At 40.4% G+C, this 17,921-nt stretch overlaps 1 protein-coding gene across 1 annotated transcript in view; it reads left to right on the top strand.

Moving 5' to 3' along the window:
- Window positions 1-3,231: 3,231 nt before the first annotated feature.
- Window positions 3,232-17,921, top strand: part of LOC141498687 (oxaloacetate tautomerase FAHD1, mitochondrial-like) — a 60,274-nt gene continuing 45,584 nt past the window's right edge. The window contains 1 exon segment of the mRNA XM_074201849.1: window positions 3,232-3,358. Within this exon segment, the coding sequence (XP_074057950.1) occupies window positions 3,232-3,358 (127 nt within the window).

Below are 17,921 nucleotides of genomic sequence, written 5' to 3' on the forward strand. Positions count from 1 at the left end.
GCCTGGCACCCAAACCTCAAGATGGCCAAAGCGACCCCTACAATCTCCCTCACCGTGCCCCTACTGTCCCTGGGCTGAGAGCTCTGGAAGCCGCTGCTGCCACAGCCCATTAGATATCCGGGGCCTGGTCGGCGCTGCTGAGGCCTCCCCTCCCGCGTTGGGCGGCACACCTTTGCCGCGCTGCCCCACCAACTTGCCTTTGGTAGACTCTGGGCAGAGAGGGCTGGAAGCGGCCCCTGCTGCAGGGCCTCGGGCGCCCCCGCCTCCTGCTCCTGGGCAGCTGTCTGCGCCTGCGAGCCCTTTGAGCCTGCGCAGCCGCACTACCCTACCCTACCAGAGACCCCTCCCCCGACCTGCCAAGGTCTCTTGGACTGGAACATGGCTCCCCTCCGCCTTTTTGTGGGTCCTGCCACTCTTCAGTTTGGCTCCAGCCGTTCCTGAAAGCTGTTTGAAGAGGTTTGGGAGAGAACTGGGGAGCCCGGGAGTCCCTGGCCATCTTGGCTCCGGCCTGCACCAAGATTCATTTTCATTGACCTCCATGGACAGAACTAGAAGCAACAATAACTTATGGAAGAAAAAGGGAAATGAGCTGCCTCAGTTAAGTGTGCACCTTGTCACCTTAGCGCTTTAAACAAAGACTATATGACCACTTGTCAGCTATGTCACAGGGGAGATTGGTTAGGGATGGCGTGGCTTATGGCTTAGCTAACCTTCAGCCTCTCCTGAAGGCACAAAAAATCAGAGCTTTCTCAGGTTCACCCACGTGTACAGTCAGAGAGCAAAGCTGAAAACCCAAGTGTCCCAATCTAGGATTCTTTCCACTTAAATGCTATAGGATTGATCCCAAAGCATTCCCATTTATTTTTCTTTTTTTTTAAACCCCATCAGATTCCAAGCACAGAGCCCCTTTTCCACCTAGAGAAAAAGACATTCATCAAGAGGGATTCTCCAAGTCTAGACTATGTCACATTTCCAGTCCTTCATTTGAAACCAAAGACCAGACTTGTATAACTTTTCAAACTTCAGGAACTCACTTCTGTTTGAAGTCAACATAAAAAGGGAGCTTTTCACCATTGTCTTAAAATGTCAAGCCAATATTTGCCTCATTCAACAAGACAGATTCTAAACCACATTTTTGTAAATGTGTAGTGAGAAGGTTCTCTTCAGAGACACCCTAGTCATGCATAAAATTTCAAATGGCCCCAGGAGCCAGCTTCCATTATTACCTTGTGAAGGGAGGTGCTGAAGTGGCAGGAATCAGAAAGAAGAGGTGAAATAATGAAAAGTCAATTTCCAAATATAAAGTTATGTCACTTGATTTTGTTAGCACCACCAGCTGCCCCCACCCTGGCAATTTTCCTCATCATTTTAAAGTTTATGAAGATTTACTTAGGCCTTTGTAGTTTTTTAGCTTCTCTTCACACATGTTCCCAAACAGCCAGAAGGTCTCACTCACATATTAATGATTATTAAAGTAAGACTTCATTCCACACCACCACCCCCTCCCAGATATTTGCCTGCTGTTGAAATTTTGCTGAAAGAGAGGCATTCCATATAGACACTAAGTGCTGGCATTTTCAAAGACCATGTATTTAAAAAAAAAAAACAAAGGAAATGCATAGATATAGTAAGAAAGGACAAGTTTGCAGTACCAGGCAACTGCAATCAGATCCTCTGCTCTATACTAGTGCCAAAACATGTTCAAATCATAATTAGTCAATAAGAAAATCAAGGCAACACTTTGGAGGTGGTTTTGATAAACAATTTAGGATCATCAGAAGCAAGATCCCCTTTCTCCCAACAACCTCTGCTTATTACAAATATGAATTATTCATTTGGCAACTAGACAAATAGGAAGTTCTCAGAGACAGAGAAGTGCTAAGATTAGGAGATCCGATGGGGGAGAAACAACCCATTCTTTTTCCAAATTCAAAGAAAATAATGAGATTCTTTAAGAACACTTTCTAATGAACCAAAACCTCATTCAGAAAAAAAAAAAACCCTATAAGAATCATATCAGAGACTTCTACGGGCATAGCATCATACATACAGATCGCTCTTAATACCACACACACACACACACACACACACACACACACACACACACATTTTCTGATTCCTGAACTCCTAGAAAATAAGCTCATGTGTAATATGTTATGTCCTGTGTTGTTGTTTCTCCTTCAGAAGCAGAGGTAGTTTGGTAATGCTAATTCTGTTCGGGCAAAATAATTTGATTATTAATGTCCACTTAAAAAAAAAGATATTCATTTAACATCTCTTTTGAGGGTTGAATATATAATCAATATTACTATATACTGTGAAGACTCCAAAGGAACATAAGATAGTAGGTTTCCCCAAAGATATCTGGAATCCAACTGAAAATACAAGCCCAGAGCTGTAACTAGACTGCAGTCAGTTGGCATTTGCTTTTGCAGCCCTTTAGCAAAAGAAGTCACAGAACTAGGATCTAATTAGGAAGAGTCATTAGATGAAATCAGAAGCTACCAGGTGACTTCCTTCCTCCTCTGGCCCATCCATCCAGAGACCTCCCTAAAAGTGCAGTCTTGTTATGTCCTAGGATTCACATTCCTTGAGGTCCAGGACCTTGTCTTGAAGGCCTATTTTTTATTTTATGCTGTTTTCTCTGGAAATATTTGTGCTGCTGTAGAAGCAAATATCCCTCATTATGGTTCAGACTAGCACAAAGCAGTATGCCAGGCAGGAATGTGTTCATTGGTATATATCTTATTCCAGCACAGGCACACTGAATTGTGCACACCTTGAGGGCAGAGACTGTAGAATATAGGATCTAAAACTGAAATGAGCTCTATCACACATTAAAAGTCATCTAGGGGTGGAGCCAAGATGGCGGCATGAGAATAGTCTTTCCCAGGAGCTCTCTAAAAAATATTCCAAAAACCTTAAAATTATGACTCTAACTTTTCGAGACACAGAACCCACAGCAAGATCCAGTGAGACAATTCTCCAGCCCAAGGTAACCTGCAAAAATTTTAGGAAAGCTCTGTTCCACGGGGGTGAAAGGGGGGGCAGCACAGCCAGAATTATGATGCCAGAGTGAAGGAGCTCCAGTCTTCTGGGCTGTTGTGCCTGGATCGTGGGGAGTGCTGGCTCCTGGAAGTAGAAGCAGTTTCCTGACCTGGCAACCCAGGGAACAAAACACAACTTTGAAGATCAGTACGGAAACCTCGACTTCAGTGTGTGGGAGCTGGTATGGCCCTCAGGGCAGTCACAGCCATCAGTGGAACTGTAGCTCCCAGTGTAGCCCAGATCCCAGGAAATGGAAGCAGGTGCATAGAGCTGCCTGGCAGCTGTGACCACAGTGCTCAGCCCATGAAATGTAAGGGGGTAGGGAGAGACTGTCAAGGTCTCTCCTCTGGCCCTGAGACAGGACTCTTTTGCTTTGTCCATATTCAGACCTTGGTTGCAGTCTGGGGCCCCCCTATTGCCATCCATAGACTGAGCACAAGCAGGAGAGGAGTCAGAGCATCACATAAGACCTTGAACAAACTGAGGTCCTTGCAGGGTATCCCAATAATGCTCAAAAGTTGAGGAAGCACCTCAAACCAGGCACAGGATGGGAAAATGAGTAAACAGAAAAAAGAAACCTGACCATAGACAATTAGTTTGGTCCCATGGAGAACCAAAACACATAATCAGAAGACAAGAAAGTTTCAGCTTCTGCATCCAAATTCTCCAAGAAATATAAGAGTTGGTCTCAGGCTATTTCAGAGCTCAAAAAGATTTTGAAAACTAAGGAAGGGAAGTAGAGGAAAAATTGGGAAGAGAAATAAGAGAGATGCAGGAAAAACATGAAAACCAAGTCAACATCTTAGTCAAGGAGATCCAAAAAAAGCTGAAGAAAATATCATTCTAAAAACAGTTTAGGTCAAATGGAAAAAAACAGTTCAAAAAGTTAATGAGGAGGGGCTACTAGGTGGCACAGTAGATAGACCACTGGCCCTGGAGTCAGGAAGACCTGAGTTCAACTTCAACCTCAGACATTTAATAATTGCCTAGCTGTGTAACCTTTGGCACGTCACTTAAATCCATTGCCTTGAATAATATATATATTAAAGTTAATGAGGAGAAAAATATCTTTAAAAGCAGAATTGGCCAGGTGGAAAAGGAGATAAGAAAGCTCTCTGAAGAAAACAAATTCTTCAATTGTAGAATGGAGCTACAGGAAGCTGATGACTTTGTGAGGAATCAAGACACAATTAAACAAGATCAAAAGAATGAACACTAGAAGAAAACGTGAAATTCAATGAAATATTTCATTGAAAAAACAACGGATCTGGAAAACAGATGCACAAGAGAAAATTGTCCTGATATCCTAGAAGCAGAGGTCAAAATAGAAATTGAGAGCATCTTCTGCTCTCCTACTGAAAGAGATACAAAAATAATAACCACCAGGAATATTATAGCCAAGTTCCAGAAATCCCAAGTCAAAGAGAAAATACTACAAGCAACCAGAACAAAACAATTCAAACATTGTGGTGCTGCAGTCAGGACTTAGCAGCATCCACATTAAGGGAGCATAGGGCTTGGAATATGATTTTCCAGAAGGCAAAAGACCTTGGAATGCAACTGAAACTCACCTACCCAGCAAAACTGAACATCTTCCAGGGGAAAAGATGGACTTACAAAGAAACAGGGGACTTTCAAATATTCCTGTTGAAATGACCAGAGCTGAATAGAAAGTTTGATCTTCAAGTACAGGACTCAGGTGAAGCATAGAGAGAGTAGACAAGAAGGGTAAATTTTGGGGGACTTAATGATGATGAACTGCATGTATTCTTGCATGGGAAGATGATACTGATAATACAAATATGAACCTTCTCATTTATTAGAGCAGTTAGAAGGAGCTTTTATAATCGAGACACAGGAGAGAGCTGAATTTGGAGATATAATATATTTTCAAAATAGAGTCAATGGGTGAAAAGGAAATATACTGGGAAAAAGGAAAGAAGAGGTAGAATAGACTAAGATATTTCATATAATAGAGTCAAGAAGTAGTTATTGCAATGGTATGGAAGGGGGGAAGGTAATGGGGATTGAGGAAGCCTTCATTCTTATCAGAAATGGCTCAGAAAGGAAACAACATACACACACATGCTTAATAGGGCATAGAAATCTAGAAGAAAAAGGAGAGAAAGGGGATAGGAGAAAGGGGATGGGGCAAGCAAGGGGGGAGTTAGGGGTTAGAGCAGAGGGTAGATCATGAAAGAAGATAGTCAGATATAACACATTTTCTTTTTTACTTTTTGCAAGGAGGTGGGATTGGGTGGCCTGTCTGGGACCACGGGGATGGGTGGATGGTGGGTCACTGGGGTGGGATGTAAACTTGGGGTCCCTTGGCCCCAGGGCCAATGCTCTGTCCACTGTACCACTGGGCTGTCCTACAGCACACTTTTTTGTTAGGTTTTTGTAAGGCAAATGGTGTTAAGTATCTGAGTCCGGATTTGAACCCAGGTACTTCTGACTCCAGGGCTGGTGCTGTATCCACTGCTCCACCTAGCCGCCCCCTACAGCACACTTTTGATAAGGGACAAATGAAAGGAGAGAGAAAATATAATAATTGGTAGTGGTGAGAAATGGATGGAAGGCATTACAATCAGCAGCATCAAATACAGAAGTAACTTCTCTGATGGACTTATGATAAAGAATGTGATCCACCTCAGAGACAGAGCTGATGGTATTGGAATACAGACTGAAGCACATTTTTCCTCTTCCTTTCACTTGTTTTTTATTTTTGTGGGAGGAGGGGGGATTATGTTTACTCTTACAACAAGACTATTTTAGTAATGTATAAATAAATTAAAGAAATGTTCATATAAAGAAAATGTAAACATCCAAAAAAAGTCATCTAAAGGGCAACCCACTTACTTTACAATGAGGAAACCAAGTTGAAGTTCAATTAAACTGCAACAACAATGACAATGTTCCTGGTGTCAATTTGGTTTCCCCTGCAACACCTAACAACAATTTAGTAGATATAGGTCACATTCAAAAAATATTTTAAAATATTTTAATTTTAATTTGTAACAGAGGCAATATTGACAAGCATTTATTAAGTCCCAAGCCCTACAAAGATTTAAAGCCAGAAGAGTAAATGATGTCAGGGCCTATTTCTACTATTTGTGTGACTGGGGATGAATCAGTTAAATGCTCACTGATGGAGGGAGAAGGAGGAGGAGGAAGAGGTGGATTGGATGACCTTGAAGCTCACTTCCCTTTCAAAATGGATGGTCCTTCCATTCATAGACAGAGCAAGAACTGTTTTTCCTTTTATTGGCATTTGCATCCCCATCTCCTTATACAATAAGTGTTTTTTAACTGCTTATGGATTGCTTGCCTATCACAGGTTACTCAACTTGTCCTGCTAACTGCTCTCCATATAGCATTTGCCATCTCCAGCCTCCATGTTTTATCTTCAGGAGTCACCCATCTATGGAATGTACTTTTCTCTGACCTCCACCTGGAGTAACCTTTAACTTCCTTCATAGCATGGCTCAGTGTATGTTGAATGAATGAGTGTAGTATTGACATCTCAGATTAGCCTTTTGTTCTCTCAATGAGAAATGAACATTTCTCATCAAATCCCCCCAAGTCCAGATGTCAACGAGACATCTTCTCAAAATGTGTGGGTAGTTTTTAATCCTTGCTATTAGATCATTAGAAGAAGGGGAGATTCTATTTTTAAAAAAGCCAGGCAAACATGGAACTATTATTAACACACCCAGTGAAAGAAACCATAGGGAGTTGAACTGGCTGCTGTCATTGGTCTAAATGTTTTCTTTGTGAGTTCATTTTACTTTAATTGCATTTCTGAGCGGCATCAAAGTTTACAGTAGGAGATAAAAGTATGGAAGAAAGTGGTATAGTGTTATGACTATTTTTACTGCTATCCTTTATTGGTTATTCACAATAAAAAGCAGAGCGTATTCAGCATGCATTAATAAAAAATGGTGACCATAAAATGCTATTAAAATAGAATACACATTATGTTCATTGAGAATACCACAGACCTCAGCTGCCATTTTTTTCTCCCCAAATAAGGGGCAAAGGAGAGAAAATCTGTGTGTGTGTGTGTGTGTGTGTGTGTGTGTGTGTGTGTGTGTGTATGTTTGTGTGTGTGTCTGCCTGTTAATGTTTGAATCCATGAACATCAAAGAGTCGGGTTCAGGGTTAACAAGACCATGTAATTGATCATGTACATGCCTCTTTTCAAGGGCATTTGACATGCTTACCAACATAGTCCAGGATCCAAGGAGAGAGACCAAAAGGCATACCAATTCCTATCCAACCAGTCAAAAAAATAGTTCTGAGATATACTTAATTATTCACTTAAGGAGACTAGCTAAACATCAGTGTCGGGAGGCTACATGTGGTACAACCCTACTCAACCCTACTTTTTACCACCCCAAAGGAGTCCTTCAATCACCTGCTGTTATTTTAGTTGCATTAGGTCTTTGAAAATTGAATGTCCAAACATTTGATAGTCATTGCTATTCCTTAAAAACCATGAAGTCAGATGAAGAAAAGGCAAGTGTATTTTCAGTCTCGGGTATCAGAAAACTGACCTAATCATTCTAGATATCTGTGTGGCATTACATTTAGAAACTCTTTGCTAATATAATCTTAGGAGCCCAAAGACAGAAACAACAAGTCTAGGCTACCCCAAAATATTCATAACAACACTTTTATGATAACAAAGATTTGGAAACAACTTTGGGGACTGACTGAGTGTACAATAGTACACAAATGTAATGGAATATTCTGGTGCAATAAGTTATGAATATTAGGAGTTCAGAGAAACATGAGAATATCTGTCCAAAATTATGCCCAGTGAAATAAATAGAAATGAAAGAATATGCACAATGGTTGCAACTACAATTCAAAGAAAGTCAAACCCTGAATAATTGACAAACCAAGAATTATGAAACATATTTCTCTTCTCTCATCAGAGATGTTTGGGACTACCAAGTTCTAATGCCTTTTCCATGGTCATATGAGGTCACCACATCAAGTATTTTTGCTTAAGTTCCCCCTTACATACTCAAGGGAGGGTTTCAAGAGAAGTAAAAGGTTATTTTTAGAAATAACTATGATATAAAAAACCAGAAGACTTCATTAAACTTTTTTTAATGTTCCACAGAGCTAAGTGCCATACTCAGCATAAGCGATAAACCAAGGCACCATGGAAGATTCCACAACCCCTTACTTTGTTCTCTCCATTAGGCAACACTACCTTTCTGATTGCTTTCAAAAGAGCTTCCTTCCCAGGATCTGCACTTCTTGGCCATGGAGGGCCTCATTTTTAATTCAAGAGTAAAATCAAACCATCCTTGCTTGCCTTGGTGAGTTTGTGAATCTCACAGCCCTCACCTGATTTATTGAGTAAAGGGAATTTGGAAGCACATGAGAAGTTTACCCAAGGCTTTCTTTGCAGTGCAAAGGCACTTTCATGGCAGTTTTAGATTTACTCTTGAAACTCTATAATAGATTATAAAACTTTCCTAGGTAAGGAGCTCCCGGCTGGAAAAGAATTTATTTGGAATGCTTCAATGTTTGGGGTTTTTTCCTCCTCTTTTTTCTGGTTGACAGTAATGTTGAGAAAAGGACTCTACCATCATAAGTCATTTTCCTGGGACCCTAGGATTGGACTAGAGAAAATGAATGGGTCTGGCATCAAGACACCAGGGGAATTTTCAAAGGCAGAAAAGGTTCAGAGATTTCAAAAGTTCCCAACCTAGCACCATACACACAAAGGGACCCCAGTGTATTCCAGACTTATTCAGCTAATAACCACTTGCTTTTCCACTCTAATTGTGTTGTGCTAGTTTTAGGGGATTCAAAATATATAATGAATAATTTCCAAAAGCATGGAATTGAGAAGCAATGCCACATTGATGATATAAATTATCTAATAAACAAATTGTAATCTCCTAGGTCCTACATGACTCTTAAATCAGAACCTAGGGTCTGGAAGCTCCCCTTCTCTAAAAAATACTAAACCTCCACACCTGTAACCTAAACCCAAAACAGTGGACTACTCAAGCCAGTTTTGCCAGCACTGGGGCCAATTAGGTATGAAGACAAAAGTGAGACTTCACTAGAGAGGTATAAGCAATCTCAAAAGGTCCCAGAAGGTTAGGAGGAAAATGGGTCAAGTGGTTTGAGCATAAGAAAACTTGGGCAGGGGCAGCTAGGTGGTGCAGTGGATAAAGCACTGGCCCTAGAGTCAGGAGTACCTGGGTTCAAATCTGGTCTCAGACACTTAATAATTACCTAGCTGTGTGGACTTGGGCAAGCCACTTAACCCCGTTTGCCTTGCAAAAACCTAAAAAAAAAACTTTGGAATACAGGTCCTTGACATCAGGAAAATTGGGCAGCAATGAGTGGAGACAGTGTATGTAATGAGAGATCAATACTTATTACTAACCAAATTGCATGCCATGGAAGAAAAGAAGCAGAGATGAGGAGGGAGAGCATTCCAGACACGGAATACAATCAGTAAAAATGCCTGGAGTCTGGAGATGGATTATCTTCTGTGAGTAAGGAAGCCAGTATCCCTGGATCATAGTGGATGGGATGGGAGTAAACTAGAGAAGATTAAAAGAGTAAGAAAGGGGTAGGGTATGAAAGATTTAGGATGCCATATAAGGCATTTTGTATTTGATCTTGGAGGCAGCACAAGGGAGTCATTGAATTTTAAAAGGGTGGGGAAGGGAAGGGAACATTGTCAGATTTGCATTTTGGGAAGATCATTTTGGTAGCTGAATCTGGCTGGTCTGGAGTGGGAAGAGACTGTAGCAGCAAGACTGGTGTTCAGAGCCTACAGAGCCTAAATCATTCTGTGCTGGCTAGCATCTGCAATGAAAAAAACCCTGTCATGGCTGGCAACAGGTCTGGGGCCTGGTCCCAGGATGTCCTAGACTTCATTTCCTTGTCTCATTTATAAATATTAGGGGAGAAGGGGCAAGTAGATGTTTATTATTAATAAGAATAATAGTAATGAGCATTCATTACATCAATCAACAAACATTTATTAAGCTCTTACTATATGCTAGATAATGTGTTAAGTTTTACCACTTAAGGTTTACAAAGTGCTTTAGACTTTTTCTCATTTGACTAGGCTCCCTTCCATGTTGAAAATCCTAGGATTTGTTATCCCTGAAAAGGCTGCCTTACTTAAAACAAGACAGGACTCCAGTTCTTGATTGCAAAGAGGGGATGAGGAAGGTATGACCAATGACGTGAACATAGTAGAAGCAAGATGGAGGCCTCAGTTACTGGGACAAGTCCATATAGCTGTAAGATTGGTTCCAACAGAGAAGGTAAGGGATCAGGGACAAGAGCACAGTTGTGAAGTCAGAAGGAGACTAGCAGCCTAAGGTGACTTGATGCCAAGAGGGTCGATCTATGGATTTATTGTATTTCTGTTCAGAGTTCTAAAGAGGGTAAGGCAGGCAAAGTTAAGAAGTAATGAAATAATATTTGGGTTTCTTTTGCCATCTATACTATTGAGATGTGGGAGCACATCTGTATACCTTGCCTGGGGTATATAATTAGCTTACTGGAGGTAGATCTAAGGTGGAACTCTTTGAAGTTTGGCTAAGGGTAGTCCAACTATGAGTGTATTTATAAGCCTTCATCATATAGAAACAACTGAGCTTAGCATCTAATTAACAAGAATAATAAGTTAAACTAAAAAACACTAGACAAGGTTCTTGCCTCCTTCAGATATCCTTCTTCTAGGACAGCGATGCCCATACCCCTCCTCTAGGGATAGCTTCCCCAGCAATGGCTTATGATGTCCTTGAACCTCTGTCTTCCCGGATCCTGTTTCCCAATGTTTCTGCCTCATATCCCATGGGAATATTGTCCAATGTCTTCTTCTATCATGGGAACTTATACTCTGAGCTCCAAGGCCTGAATTTGTTTCTAGTAAAAAGTGGGAGGGGGATTTGAGAACACCTTTCATGCTGCTTATCAGGGACTAGAGATGCCAGTTATAGTATGTCTCTGCTCTTCCTAAAACCCCTTCCAGTAGGCCAAAGCAATCCATGGAAAAATGACATTCATTGGAGGACTACAGTGGCAAGTCAGGTGCATCTTTACACCTCTTCTAACTCTCTTTCACAACTCTCTTCTGAAGAACCAAAACTCATAATCAGTGACCGAGATGGGCAGGAAAATTCTCTTGGCTTTTTGACTCTCATGGCAAAAGCATAGGAAGCATTTGGAAATGACATGAACTACTAGGTGAGGTGAGACTCATAAGAAGTCACAGACATGGTGTCCATTAGATGACTTGCTTGTGCTAAAATTGGGGGTTGGGGGGAGGCACTGGGATGCCATCAGAAAAGAGAGGACTGGGTGCTCAAATGGAATGGAGCAGAGAGACTAGGGAAAAAAAGATCCCAAAATCCTAATTGGCAACTACCTCAAGAAGCTAACTCTGTAAACCCAAGCATGTTGCTGGTTGAAAGGTCATTGTCAGACTTTCTTATGAGGACAGCTTAACAGAAGTAGTCAGACTAGGTGCTTCCTTTTCTGAGTAATCACATGTCAGCAGGCATAAAGTTTTCAGCTTCTTTTTACTTAGAGCTTTATCTACATAGCACAGTTTTGAGACATGAGCATTTTGGGGTTTGGGCTTTGAGGGTTTCTTCCTCCTCTGTATCTTTTCCCTTTGACCTCGGTGACTAATAGCAAGTTATCACTGGACCTTCACACAGTAAGATAGAGGAAATTGCAAATGCTCTAGAATGCACACCAAATTTCTGGATATTTTTAACTCTTTGAAGATTTCTTCTGTCACATGTCCATTATGGTTTTTAATAAGAGAAGACTCTATGACCAGCCTTCCAGACTCTGAGGAGTACTGAAGACAATCTCCATTCTCCAAAAGACCAATGGTTATCCTCTTCCTTGGCTACTTTTAAATACCCATGTTGAACCTTTTCAGTCTACTTAAACTCTCTGATCTTTGACACAGAAACTTATTGTCCAGCCATTGTTCTCCTATCTTGTATTAGTACATGGATTCCTTGCATTCCCAAACAGAACTTTACATCCATTGCTACTAAATATCATCCATTATGCCAACTTGTTGAGATCTTGGATTCTGAATGTGTCAGATAAAATTTAGCTACTCCTCCTTTTTTGTGATCTTATTTGATAAATAAGTCATTTATATAATCAATCAAATCATTGATATAGATATTATATAGTTCACAACTTAGGACAAATCTCCAGGGCAATCTATTAGAGACCACCATTCATGTTCATTTCCTCTCAAATCTAAGAAAAGGAAGTCCAGGGTCATGTGCCTAAGAAACATAGTATAACTACACTGATCAGGCCTCTTTAACCATCATCTAGGGGAGTGGTCCATTTGGAGTTGCAAAGTGGCAACTCTCTCTTTGTGTGTGTGTGTGTGTGTGTGTGTGTGTGTGTGTGTGTGTGTTTGTGTGTGTGTAATATTGAAAACCAATGTTGTTGGCACTATCAAATGGTACAAAGTCAAAAATTCAAATGGTTTTATCATTGGAAATGACCCTGGAGAGCTGCCTTGTGCCGCAGCCTATAGACCACAAGAGTTTTTCACTAGGCCTACAGGTAAACCCTTCCCTGCCTTGTATTGTAGTCTCTTATTACAATAACATCCTCTTGAGACTGTCTTGTTTGTCTATTTTTATTTCCAATTATTCACCCATAGCAATTTTTTTATTCATAAACCCCAATTCCATTTCTAATCCTAATTCCTTGGTTCTTAAGACTTAAAATTGGCTTTAGAGACCAGGCATTTAACTGGTTTTGAATCTATCTGCCTATCCTCTAACCCAACGGATCTTTCCTTTTTTGTATCATGGATCCTTTGAGCAACCTGGTGAAGTTTATGGACCCCTCCAACTCCTTTTTAGAAACATGGATTTTTAAATGCATGAAACAAAATACTCATGACTATATATGAAACTTATTATACTGAAAGTTATCAAAAATTATTTTAAAATAAACTCACAGACCCCAAGGTTAAGAACTCCTTCCCTGTTCTAATATCTCCATATTGACCATAAAAGTACCATGAAAGACTATGTCTTATACCTTATTGATATACTCTATATGTATAGCATTCCTCTGATCTAACAAAGAATACTGTCAAAAAAGGAAAGAAATGTGTAAATCTGTCATGACCTACTTTTGATTCTTGCTAGATACTTGCTATTACTGCTTCCCTTTGTAGATGCTCACAAACCATCCTTTTTATAATTCTTTCTAGCATTTTGCCTGGAATCAAATCATGCTTATAAGCCTAGAGTTTTCAGGCTCTAATATCTCCTTCCTTTTGTGTCCCATTCTTTTTGACTGACTTTGTAGAGCAAGGGGTTACCTACATAGTTATAATCATTTTGTTTTCTGGAGTTCTTTAAAAATATGAATATATTATTCTCTCAACTCCAACATGTGTCTCTCAAATAGCCACTGTAATAATTTTTCCAAATTATGGACCCATTTTCACTGGTCAGAAACTCTGTTTCCAAGTAAATGGACTTTTGTAGAATAGTTTTGTGTTATAAATATAAAAGTAATGCCATATTTTTTTCCCAAAAATATGCATTTTGACAGGATAGATTTTGACATAAATAATGCATAAAAATCTCATGATAATTTAAATAGAAATCTGTAGAGACTCTGTTATAAATGCCATCGTGATGTGAGATTACAGAGGGAATGAGTCTAATGAAACTCCATTGGGACCAGACTACAAAATGAAAGTGTGTCAATACAGCATGTCACCATTATAATGAAGAAAATAAACAAAAAAGACCATTAAAATACTAAGTGCCTAGCTTAATTCTGCATTCAGTTTGGGGTATCTGAGATATCTCAGCAATTGGAAGATGTAAATTAAAGGGCTTATTAAAATGCCATATATTTTCTTCCATTCTAGCAGAGTCTGGCTGCTCATTTCCAATGGCCTTTTGTGGAAGTTTGCTTTGTCCATCATGTTTGCACATATTTATTGAGTGTCCTGCTTTGCATAGGACTGCTCTAGATACTTCACAGGACGTTGCCTAGATAAAAAAAAGGATTAAACCATAAACAATACACTGTTTTTGTCTACTTTAATAACCCATTTGGACCAGAGCACATTGCCTCTGATGGATTGCCACACAAGCAATTGTTAAGTCAATCTCAAAGAGTAAATTGACCATGCCATAGTCAATTGAATCTCTTTGTATGGACCCTCCCTAATCTAGAGGTTCTAAATCACTAAAACATTAGGGTCATAATGGCAAATCAGGTTGCTGAAACATAATGGCATGCAATATTCATGCTACCTGGTCAATGCTCCGTAAATGCAAATTAAATGGCACAATATTCCATGCAGACTGACCACTGGAGTCAGGAGAGAACTCTTGCAGGATAACATGACATGACTTTCATGGTGACCTAAATGGATCCAACCGATACAATGCAATAGGAGTCAATCAGATCTAACCCAACCCAACCCAACTAATGTGGATTAGAAGGAGCCCACTTCATGCCATACACCCCAAAAAAGACATAAAGAAAAAGAGCCCACCCTCAAGGAGCTTACGGCAGTTATTTTCCCTTAAAAAGATGTGTAGGGATAAGAGAGGACTATGATTTCTACTGAGGACAACAAAAAGGTAAATAAAAAAACAAATGCCATACAACCAACTTGCAGTACTGCAAAAAGTGATACATCAGCTAAAAGAGCTTGACAGTGGCTTATAGAGATGTCGGTATTTCATCCTGCTTCTTAAGGCTATGCCTCGGACAAATTATTAGACATCTCTGAGTCTCAGTTTGCTCATCTGTAAAATGAGAAAAAGAATAACTGCAGGGTCCACTTCACAGTGGACATCCTCAACATCCTTCAGTAAGAATTGAGTCAAAGAGAAACAATGAGGTTCTAAGGAACAGTAGAAAGGGTGCTGTAACTGGAAAACCAAACCTTGAATTTAAATTCTGCCTCTACTTCTGAGTGTTTATGTGACCTTGGGCAGATCACTTGAGCTCCTGGGGGCTCATTCCTCATCTGTTAATGGAGATGCTTAGCTCAGTGGCCCTTTAAGGAACTTTTCAACTCTATATCTGTGATCCAATGGCTTCTTTCAGTCCCCTGCCCGCTGCCTTTCACCCAAGTTCTGGAAGTGGCCAGTGCATCTTGAGAAATCCTGATTTCCTCCTCCTCAATGGAACACTTTCTATGTTATCATGGCAGTGGGGGTTATTTGCTCTGCTTGATACCTGGGGCCATGCTTGACTAACTTCCTTGGGGGAGAATGGCAGCAGCCAGGGAATTGTCCTCAATTGTATTTCTTCAGGGCAGCTGAACCAATAGAGTAAGAGCCTCAACATTTCAGAGCAAAGACAATCATATGTGAGTACATTGAATATACAGGCCATATGTGAATACAGAATATTCTATTGGACCTCATATCCTCCCTCCTAGCTCTGACTAAACCCCCTGCCTACAACAGGCCCCTTTCTACTCATCTACTCATTTTTGCTCCTGAAAATCAATATCACAACTTTTGAAAGACAAAGTAGATAGGGGGAAATGAACAGATCCAGAAAGTAGCCTGGGGTAGGAGGTTGGGAGGAGTGCTGTGGTAGAGATAGAGATAATATTAGAGGACCATGGCTCTTTCTTTCTCAGCATTACCTGAAGTCAGAATTATGCCTAGAACTTGGACTTTGAGTGGAAGAATCAAGGGATATTGAGGAAGAGAAAAGAGTAGACTGATCTCTATTCTCTGAAATTGACTGCCTTAATTCTCCAGTGATGTCTACCTAATGGGGAAGATTATCCCCTGTGAAATATTTTTGTGGTAACATAGTTTGGTGGAAAGAAATTGTACTGGGAGTCAAGAAAATTGACTTCCAGGACAATAACTTGCTCACTAATCCTATCCCTAACCTGACACAAACCACTTTCCCTTCTCTAAGTCTTGGTCTCCCTATCTATAAAATAAAATTCTAGGATCTATATTTGTTCTTCACTCTCAGTTTGGAAGGATAGCTAACTCAGATAAGCTAAAACATCAGTTCCTATGGGGAACCTAGGTCCAAATGCTGCCATATAATGTGTGTGATATGTATGTGTATGTGTATGTGTCTCTCTGTGTGTAATCACAGGCTAACTACTTAATCATTCTGAACTACCTTTCCCTTTTCTGAAAATGGGAATAAAGGTACATGGAGCACTTCCTTCATAGGCTTGTCAATCAGAAATTAAGCATCTATTTTAGCCCTTTGTATGTGCCAAGTCTGATAAATTCTGGAGCTACAAACACAATCAAAAAGAAAGCCAGTCCTAGGGGCAAGGGGATGGAATTATTCTCACTCTCCCAAGTTGTATCATCTACAGTGCTGTAGCCCTGGAAGGTCCATAACATCTGAAACTGGAACCTTCTGTATGCACATGTCTTGAAGGCTTCTCCATATTAAAATGTGAGATCCCTGAAGACAGAGACTGTCTTTTCTGTTTGCATATGCCAGGGCTTGGCAGGTAGTAAGTGATTAATGAATGATCATTCATTCATTCATTCATTCATGGAACTAATCTAAAGAGAGTTGTCCTCTGCACAGGGTCTCTCCTTCCCACTGGATCTGAGTTAGCATGTTCTAGGGAGAGAGGATGTCAGAGAAGGGATGGATTCTTCTAGGGGGAATATAGGAATACTCATAATTATCCTTATGAAAGGCTGCCAAGCTCTTTATTCTTTCTTACACTTTCAGTTCTATCATTTTAGTTCATACCATGACCCACATTCCAACCTTCCCCCATCTTATCCCTGCTCCCTTCCCAAACTGGCTAACCTAGACTGCTGCCCTTGAGATATTACTTGTTGCAAGGATATGCCTGGCACCCACAGCTCTGAGCTACCCAGGGAATGCAGCAGACAAGACTCATTAAAAGCTGGCATAGTTTTGATGCACTAGAAGCCCCCTATCAGATACCGTTGGTTCTAGGTTCTTTCTGGCTCAGAATATTCTCTAAATTAGAGCATATGAGACCTTCACAAGCATATTTACTTATTCCAAGAAGCCAGAAGACCCTCAGGAAAATGGTGCAACAGTCTCACCTTCAGCAAATTGGCCCCAAAATATCCCCAACTGTAGAGTTATAACAAGGAATTCACAGGTATGGAGTATGGGGGAAAGTAACCATAGCTGGAGACTTGGAAGATTACCTATGGAGAAGAAACCAGTAGGACCTGGCCAGGTTGTGGGAGAATTTAGCTAGAGTGTGAGTAGACTTCATTATCCCATCTCCAAAACCCCTTGACCTTCATCTTTCCATCAGTTAGAGTCTGTATTAGACGCTTGCAGTCAGATTTAAATTTTCCAAGAAAAGTATGACCCATTCCTTCAAAGCATCTTCATCATGCCTCCAGAACATAGTGGATGACCTCCAAAAGCCCAATGCATGAGAGGAGGTGCAGCAGAGGAAGAACCAGAGGGAATGATAGAAGAAAGCACATCTGTTGTCATCTCCATCAACCCTAGAAATGGCTAGAGCATGACCATGAGACCATGCATGTCCCTTTAAAATTTCAGCACCCCTAAATGAATCTCCAGTTGGCCCATCCTAGAAAGAACTCTGACCAAAAGGAGCATTAGCATGAACCTCCTTAGCTTGCTACCCTTAACCTCAGTCTTTCAAGGGAAAGATTCTTCCTTCCTTTTAATATAAATAAAACGGGCCAAAAACATCCCACTGAACTATTCTGGTTTCTGAAACTAGATTCCCTTCTATTCTAGTTAGAATATCCATCCTGAGCATTAATGATGTCTTCCCATAGAGCTCTCACTCATATAATATCATGAATTTTCCCGACAGTACTGAATCAATC

Source organism: Macrotis lagotis, chromosome X, assembly GCF_037893015.1.
Source record: "Macrotis lagotis isolate mMagLag1 chromosome X, bilby.v1.9.chrom.fasta, whole genome shotgun sequence".
NCBI classification, from domain to species: Eukaryota; Metazoa; Chordata; class Mammalia; order Peramelemorphia; family Peramelidae; genus Macrotis; species Macrotis lagotis.